Below are 9,613 nucleotides of genomic sequence, written 5' to 3'. Positions count from 1 at the left end.
GAGGCCCAGGCTAATGCTCTGGGGACACGGATTCAAATTCCCCCCACGGCAACTGGTGAAATTTAAATTCAATGAATAAATCAGGAATTGAAGTCGAGTCTCAGTGACGGTGACCGTGAAACTATCATCGATTGTTGTACAAACCCCATCTGGGTCACTCATGCCCCTTTAGGGGAGGAAATCTGCCTCCTTACCCGGTCTGGACTACACGTGACTCCAGACCCACAGCAATGGGGTTGACTCTGAACTGCCCCCTGAAATGGCCAAGCGAGACACTCAGTTCGAGGGTAATTAGGGATGGGCAACAAGTGCCGGCCTTGCCAGCGACGCCCACATCCCAATACAGGATTTTTTGAAAAATGGGCCAATCAGCCCAGATCCCAATTCTCCTTTAACCAGCACCTTCCGCTGGGCCAGGGCTCCTGGGGGAATGATGAACGTTTCTCGGGGTTAGAGGGAGTCTGTGCGTTCAGGATTCCCAGTGCCGACTGTACCTTTCGGTCTGGGTGCCTGGGTGATGGCGACTGTGACTGGACGGTGGGTCGTGGTCAGGAGCGGGATGTCTGCAGCTCCCTCCTTCCGCTTCATGTCGTACTTTGCCAGGAACCCGTCGGAGGTGACACTCAGATCAGACACAAACTGAACCAGCATCTCATTTCCCTGGGAAATAATTGGACTGGAACAGAAAACAGACAACATAACAGGTGGGGCTACGGGCTTAGTGCATCCTCTGCCTGTAACAACCCGCAGCAGCATATTCCGCCTGTAGTTCACCCCCCCACTGCCACACACTCCACCTGTAACCCCGCCCCCCACCCCCCCACAAACCTCCGCCTGAAACATCCCCACACCCTCTGCCTGTAACAAACTCCAGCAGCACGCTCTGCCTGTAGTCACCCATCCCATCGCCACACACTCCATCTGTAATATCTCCACACACTCCGCCTGTAAATCCCTGCAAACTCTGCCTGTAACAACCTCCAGCAGCACACTCTGCCTGTAGTCAAACCCCTTCCCCTCACTGCTGCAAACTACACCCGTAACCTCAGGTCCTGCACGTCCCACCTGTAACATCCCCAAAGACTCTGCATGTAGCCAACCCCCTGCACTCTCTGCTTGTAACACACAGACACTACCTGTAACCCTTCATGCATTCCACCTGTAACAAACCCCCACACACACCTGGACTCCACCTGTAATGGTTCCTGGGACACACCATTTGTAAAAGTAACAAGGACAGAGTAGGGGGAGTGATATTAGTTGGATAGCTCTTTAACAAAGCCAGAACAGGCAGAAAGGGTTGTATGGCCTCTGCCTGTGCTGTATGATTCTATACAAACATATCCAACGTGCAAAATACAGTCATTTCCACACACACACATACAGACCGATAACACACGTGCTGAACCAATGAAATCTGCACTCACTCAGGAGGCTGATCCCCACAGAACTTTCCGGCTTGTTGGGTTTCATCGCTCCTCCCACCATTGAAGACTGCGACATAATCGTACCGACAGTAATTATCACTCTCAACGCCAAACTTCTCAAATTTCAGTTCAATAACCTGTCAAAGAGGGAATAGCGGCTGTGAGTCTCTGTGCTGTGGTTTATCAGCGGGAATGTAGCAGTGATACAGAGAATGACTGTACCTCATTGGGATGGCCCACAATGTGCCAGGAACAACTGATTCCTGTCGGATATTCCTTCTCGGGCCAGTTTGGAGTCTTGAACGATCCCTGTGGTTTCACCAATTTCCCTCCACAGAACTGATTTTCTGAAGGATTAAAAATACCAAATTAACTGCACCATACCAACTTTCGGGACTCTCCCAGCTCATTCTGTCCGTGTGACTGACATCCCCAGCTCGCTCTGTCAGTGTCAGTGTGACTGACTTGCCCAGCTCACTCGGTCAGTGTCAGTGTAACTGACACCTCCAGCTCACTCTGTCAATGTCAGTGCGACTGACACTCCCAGCTCACACTGTCAGTGTGACTGACTCTCCAGCTCACTCTGTCAGTGTCAGTGTGACTGACTCTCCCAGCTCAGTCAGTGTCAGTGTGACTAACACTTCCAGCCCACTCTGTCAGCGTGACTGACTCTCCCAGCTCACTTAGTGTCAATGTGGCTGACACTCCCAGCTCACTCAGTCAGTGTCAGTGTGACTGACATTCCCAGCTCACTGTCAGTGTGACTGACTCTCCCAGTTCGCTCAGTGTCAGTGTGACTGACTCTCCCAGTTCACTCTGTCAGTGCCGCTGTGACTGATACTCACAGCTTATGTGTTCATGTCAGTGCGACTGACACTCACAGTTCTGTCTCAGCGTCAGTGTGACTGACACTTATAACTCATTCTGTCAGTGTGACTGACACTCCCAGCCCACTGTCAGCCTCAGTGCGACTGACGCTCCGAGCTCACCCTGTCAGCGTCAGTGCGACTGACGCTCCGAGCTCACCCTGTCAGTGTCAGTGTGACTGACGCTCCGAGCTCACCCTGTCGGTGTCAGTGTGACTGACGCTCCGAGCTCACCCTGTCGGTGTCAGTGTGACTGACGCTCCGAGCTCACCCTGTCGGTGTCAGTGTGACTGACGCTCCGAGCTCACCCTGTCGGTGTCAGTGTGACTGACGCTCCGAGCTCACCCTGTCAGTGTCAGTGTGACTGACCCTCCCAGCTCACTCTGTCAGTGTCAGTGTGACTGACGCTCCGAGCTCACTCTGTCTGTGTCAGTGTGAGTGATTCTCCCAGGCTCCCTGACCCCGTGCCGCCCGCACCCACACTCCAATGGTGCAGGTCCAACCCGCCTGTAGCACCTTTCTCAGGCGGCAGTCCAGCTGTGTATACAGCCAGGAACCCCTTCCCCGCAGAGTCATTGTCTGATGTCATCTCGATCAGCATCATGTTACTGGTGGACATGATGGCCCCTGGACGGAATGTTCCGCAGAAGCGGCCCAGCCGCTCAGATGATGCAGCATTCCCGTTATAAACACTGACATGATCATAGCGACAAATCGGATCGGTCTCCACGTCCATGTGTCGGAAAGAGAGGATCACCACCCGACCAGGAGGGACCTGAAACACACAACAGGCAGGACCACTCAGAAATACACCAGGAAACACCAAATCTCACTGGCAAACAGGTCCCACACACACCGACTCTCACTGGGGTACGGGTCCCACACACACTGACTCTCACTGGGGTACGGGTCCCACACACACTGACTCTCACTGGGGTACGGGTCCCACATACACTGACTCTCACTGGGGTATGGGTCCCACACACACTGACTCTCACTGGGGTACGGGTCCCACACACACTGACTCTCACTGGGGTACGGGTCCCATACACACTGACCCTCACTGGGGTACGGGTCCCACACACACTGTCTCTCACTGGGGTACGGGTCCCACACACACTGACTCTCACTGGGGTACGGGTCCCACACACACTGACTCTCACTGGGGTACGGGTCCCACACACACTGACTCTCACTGGGGTACGGGTCCCACACACACTGACTCTCACTGGGGTACGGGTCACACACACACTGACTCTCACTGGGGTACGGGTGCCACACACACTGACTCTCACTGGGGTACGGGTGCCACACACACTGACTCTCACTGGGGTACGGGTCCCACACACACTGACTCTCACTGGGGTACGGGTCCCACACACACTGACTCTCACTGGGGTACGGGTCCCACACACACTGACTCTCACTGGGGTACGGGTCCCACACACACACTGACTCTCACTGGGGTACGGGTCCCACACACACTGACTCTCACTGGGGTACGGGTCCCACACACACTGACTCTCACTGGGGTACGGGTCCCACACACACTGACTCTCACTGGGGTACGGGTCCCACACACACTGACTCTCACTGGGGTACGGGTGCCACACACACTGACTCTCACTGGGGTACGGGTGCCACACACACTGACTCTCACTGGGGTACGGGTCCCACACACACTGACTCTCACTGGGGTACGGGTCCCACACACACTGACTCTCACTGGGGTACGGGTCCCACACACACTGACTCTCACTGGGGTACGGGTCCCACACACACTGACTCTCACTGGGGTACGGGTCCCACACACACTGACTCTCACTGGGGTACGGGTCCCACACACACTGACTCTCACTGGGGTACGGGTCCCACACACACTGACTCTCACTGGGGTACGGGTCCCACACACACTGACTCTCACTGGGGTACGGATCCCACACACACTGACTCTCACTGGGGTACGGGTCCCACACACACTGACTCTCACTGGGGTACGGGTCCCACACACACTGACTCTCACTGGGGTACGGGTCCCGCACACACTGACTCTCACTGGGGTACGGGTCCCGCACACACTGACTCTCACTGGGGTACGGGTCCCACACACACTGACTCTCACTGGGGTACGGGTCCCACACACACTGACTCTCACTGGGGTACGGGTCCCGCACACACTGACTCTCACTGGGGTACGGGTACCTTTACCCAGTGTTGCAGTGAGTAATCCCCTGCTCAGCACCCACACTGAGCCCCCTCTCCCCGGATACACTAACCGTGATGCTCCACGAACATGTTTTGTTAGGTGGATACAGTGCAGGGAATCCCTCGCTGGCGATGTATCCCTGCTCCCCAGTGAGCTGCCCACCACAGGAGAAAACCGGCCTGGAATAAAAACATTTCATCATTATCAAAAGTAGTGCAGGCCAAGGCAAACAGAGTAAAGCAGCCCTCGCACACTCACCCCTCGCACACTCACCCCTCGCACACTCACCCCTCGCACACTCACCCCTCGCACACTCACACCATGGTCACTCACCCCTCGCACACTCACCCCTCGCACACTCACCCCTCGCACACTCACCCCTCGCACACTCACCCCTCCCACACTCACCCCTCCCACACTCACCCCTCCCACACTCACCCCTCCCACACTCACCCCTCGCACACTCACCCCTCCCACACTCACCCCTCGCACACTCACACCATGGTCACTCACCCCTCGCACACTCACCCCTCGCACACTCACCCCTCGCACACTCACCCCTCGCACACTCACGCCACGGTCACTCACCTCTCGCACACTCACCCCTCCCACACTCACCCCTCCCACACTCACCCCTCCCACACTCACCCCTCCCACACTCACACCTCCCGCACTCACACCACGCTCACGCCACGCTCACTCACGCCATGGTCACTCACCCCTCCCACACTCACCCCTCCCACACTCACCCCTCGCACACTCACCCCTCGCACACTCACCCCTCGCACACTCACCCCTCCCACACTCACACCTCCCACATTCACCCCTCGCACACTCACCCCTCGCACACTCACACCATGGTCACTCACCCCTTGCACACTCACCCCTCGCACACTCACCCCTCGCACACTCACCCCTCTCACACTCACCCCTCACACACTCGCCCCTCCCACACTCACCCCTCCCACACTCACCCCTCGCACACTCACCCCTCGCACACTCACACCATGGTCACTCACCCCTCGCACACTCACCCCTCGCACACTCACACCATGGTCACTCACCCCTCGCACACTCACCCCTCGCACACTCACCCCTCGCACACTCACACAATGGTCACTCACCCCTCGCACACTCACCCCTCGCACACTCACCCCTCGCACACTCACCCCTCGCACACTCACGCCACGGTCACTCACCTCTCGCACACTCACCCCTCCCACACTCACCCCTCCCACACTCACACCATGGTCACTCACCCCTCCCACACTCACACCTCCCACACTCACCCCTCCCACACTCACCCCTCCCACACTCACCCCTCCCACACTCACACCACACTCACACCACGCTCACTCACGCCACGGTCACTCACCCCTCCCACACTCACCCCTCGCACACTCACCCCTCGCACACTCACACCATGGTCACTCACCCCTCGCACACTCACCCCTCGCACACTCACCCCTCACACACTCACACCATGGTCACTCACCCCTCGCACACTCACCCCTCGCACACTCACCCCTCACACACTCACACCATGGTCACTCACCCCTCGCACACTCACACCATGGTCACTCACCCCTCGCACACTCACCCCTCGCACACTCACACCATGTTCACTCACCCCTCGCACACTCACACCATGGTCACTCACCCCTCGCACACTCACCCCTCGCACACTCACCCCTCGCACACTCTCCCCTTGCTCACTCACCCCTCGCTCACTCACACCACGGTCACTCACGCCGTGTTCATTTAGTCTTCACACATTCATCCCATGCACACTCATTCTTCGCACACATACCTCTCACACGCTCACCCCTTGCACTCTCACCACTTGCATGCTCACCCCTCACACACAATCCTTGTATGCTCACCCCTGGTACACTCACCCCTCACACACTGAGCTCACACAATCATGCCTCACACACATACACGTTGCACACACTGGCCACACACACTCACCCCTTGCACCCCTCTCACACTCACCTCTCGCACGTTCACTTCTTGCCCACTTACTCTTTGCACACAGTGGCCTCTCACACACAGACCTCACACACATCTTGCACACTCACCCCTTCCTCTGTTTCTAACCTTTGCTGCTGCACATCCGGTCACTCCAATGACTCACTCATTTCCGTTACAATCACTCACTCCTGATCTGCACTCACCCTGTTACATTCTCACTCCTGTAGAACACGCCTTCCTGTCACAATCGTTCACTCCTGATCCACACTCACCCCTGTTCCAGTTGGCGAGCTGGAAGGACAAACCGATTTTTCACGTTTTGGCCAATTGGGAGGAGGGTAGTTTGCAAGGTGAGGGGGTGAATGACCGTTCTTGTCCAATAGGCAGCCCATGATATGGGGACAGACCTATGGAAGCAGGACTCCAATCCACCCACCCCCCACCCCAGAAAGATGTCGGAGAGAGAGGGAAACACAGACTTTGATCTGAAATTCTGGCCTAACCACAGGCTCCAATCACCAAACCAGCCCTGTACACACAAACTGCCAAGTTCAACATTTCGAGCAGAGTTCTGAGGGGTTAAGTTTTTTCTAATTCTTTCAGCGAGCGAAGTTCTTACCTGGAGACGTTCGTTGCCTGTTGACATGTCACCAGCGCTGGGATGAGGAGCAGAGCGAGCGGGAGTAACATTGTCCTTCTCACTCTCTGCTCCAGCTGCGAATGAGGGATGGATCTTGACTGGCTGGAATAGCCAGCAGTCCTGCCACTGAGAGCTTTTAATTGCTCCCAGATGTTGTGGTTTCCAGACACTCTGCAAACCCCACCCCCCCACCCCGGCCAACACTCACGCAGAAATTCCTGTCTCTCTGATGAACTTTGTGACTTCACCACTCGCTGCTGCTTGGTGTGTGTGTGTGTGTGTGTGTGTGTGGGCTGAGATTGTAAGATAGGGGCTGTCTAAAGGGTTATCTTTAAGGCCGGCAGATAATGCGGAGTCCGAGGACTATCAAAGGAGCGCTGACCTCAAGAGAAAAAGTCGAGTCTGTTGATGTGTTTCCATCCCACTCTTCACAATCCCAAAAACTGGGCAAATCATACGAGACCCTGGGTTTTTCTAAATAAGGGCAGAGAGAGAAATAAAAAGCCAGGAGGTTATGATGAATTTTTCTAAATCACTGGTTCAGCCTCAGCAGGGGGAATTTTGGCTCTGGATCTGGGCTCCGCACTTTAGGAAGGATGTCAGGGCCTTGCAGAGAGAGAGAGAGAGAGCGGTGGGGATTTGATGGAACAGGACCAGGGAATGAGAGAATTCAGTTAATTGTTTTTATTCATTCCCGGGACGTGGGCTTCGCTGGCTGGGCCCAGCATTTATTGCCCATCCCTAATTGCCCCTTGAGAAGGCGGTGGTGAGCTGCCTTCTTGAGCCGCTGCAGTCCATGTGCTGTTAGGGAGGGAGTTCCAGGATTTTGGCCCAGCGACAGTGAAGGAACGGCCGATATATTTCCAAGTCAGGATGGTGAGTGGCTCGGAGGTTAACTTCCAGGTGGTGGTGTTTCCATGTTGTGGGTTTGGAAGGTGCTGTCGAAGGAGCCTTGGTGAATTCCTGCAGTGAATCTTGTAGTTGGTACACACACTGCTGCTACTGTGTGTTAGTGGTGGAGGGAGTGAATGTTTGTGGATGAGGTGCCAACAAGCGAGGCTGCTTTGTCCTGGACGATGTCCAGCTTCTTGAGTGTTGTGGGAACTGCACTCATCCAGGCAAGTGGAGAGCGTTTCGAGCTCAAAGACTGCAGTCTTTCTTAGTCTGAAGTCTTAATTGAACTGATTGTAAATGGCTGCTTGCAGAGAGAGGCCCTCATGGCAGAGGTCGCATGACTACAGCAAGCCAGGTACGAAATGTTGTAATCTTGCATTTCAAAACCTAAACTTTCCCTTTTTCCTAACAAACAAAATGTCCAAACATCCTCCTTTTCCTAAGGAGCAGAAGACACATTTGTTTGCACGATCATGTTTAGCTGTGAGTTCCTGAGGTTACCCACTATATACCCACTGCTCCATGCATTATCAACTGTTTGTTCTACTTGTCAATCTCTGCACCTGCATTTCATACTTAGTCTTTAAACTGTGCAGGTCTCTTAATGGTACACGTGCATGTTGTCATTGGCTGTTCATCTGGGTGATGTTCCTTGTCTGGTGAGTGTCGTTCCCATGGAACTTGTTGCCGTGGTAACTGTTGCTGTTCCGTTGCCATTGTTGGGGACCCATGAACTCCGGGAATTGATGGTCGTTCTGTGCCCAGTACAACTGGTGAGTTTCCTTCTTCCTGACTGGCCAATAGCGTTGAGGGAGCAGCTTCAATAGCTGCATGTATAGTCTGCAGGTTGCGCTGGTATATTTGGTCTTGCATTCGATCGAGGTGACACCTTCTCTAGGCTTGTCCCAAGTTTCCAAGTGGGCTGACTCTAGGTTTTCACCCTGACTGGTTCCCCGAATACTCAGCCCTGACCCCGGTTTGGCAGTTTTGTAAAACTGAAATTTGACGCTCTGCCATTTCACTTTGATTTTTTCACTCATGCCTTGTTACCACTTCTGGCTTCAGTAGATTTTTTGCTATTGGAAGAGTGGTTTGTGTGCGGTGTGACATCAGTCTTTGGACTGGAATACTTCCCATGCCTTCACTTGAGAATTGCCTTGTCTACATCTCTGCTCAATTTGCTTGGTTTCTTGATGGTTCCTTTGGCCATTTTCACTGCAGCTTCAGCCTTTCCATTTGACTGGGGAACGTGCGGAGACAATGTCCAGGGTTGAATTTCCCAATCCTTTGTGAAGCGGCTGAATTCTTCACTTGTGAACTGAGGACAATTGTCACTCAGCACAATGTCTGGAATATCCTAACGACTGAAGTGTGCTTTCAGACATTGCACGATCTCACCAGTCACCGGTGAAGGCAGCTGGTCCAACTCCCAGCAGTCAGAATAATCGTCTACAGGGACAAGATAATCGGTTCCTGCTATAGTGAAGAGGTCTACTCCCAACTTCGTCCATGGTTTGTTGGGATGTCATGCATCATCAGTGGCTCTCTATCTTGTTCAGCTTGGTACTTGTTGCCAGCACCACACTGGCCGATGTGGTCTTCAATT

At 54.4% G+C, this 9,613-nt stretch overlaps 1 protein-coding gene across 1 annotated transcript; it reads right to left on the bottom strand.

Moving 5' to 3' along the window:
* Nucleotides 1-494: 494 nt before the first annotated feature.
* Nucleotides 495-7,308, bottom strand: LOC144677545 (procollagen C-endopeptidase enhancer 2-like; the record flags this gene model as incomplete). Its single annotated transcript, XM_078537613.1, has 6 exons — nt 7,093-7,308; nt 4,570-4,678; nt 2,810-3,068; nt 1,650-1,774; nt 1,428-1,564; nt 495-676 (listed from the first exon to the last, which is right to left on the bottom strand). Coding segments are annotated over exons 1-6 (883 nt in total), but the record flags the coding sequence as incomplete, so codon positions are not given.
* Between the last annotated feature and the right edge of the window lie 2,305 nt (nt 7,309-9,613).

This window comes from Cetorhinus maximus, unplaced genomic scaffold (assembly GCF_964194155.1).
Source record: "Cetorhinus maximus unplaced genomic scaffold, sCetMax3.hap1.1 HAP1_SCAFFOLD_2662, whole genome shotgun sequence".
NCBI lineage: Eukaryota > Metazoa > Chordata > Chondrichthyes > Lamniformes > Cetorhinidae > Cetorhinus > Cetorhinus maximus.
Note: the sequence above shows the minus strand (reverse complement) of the source record. Positions and strands in the feature narration are given on the sequence as shown.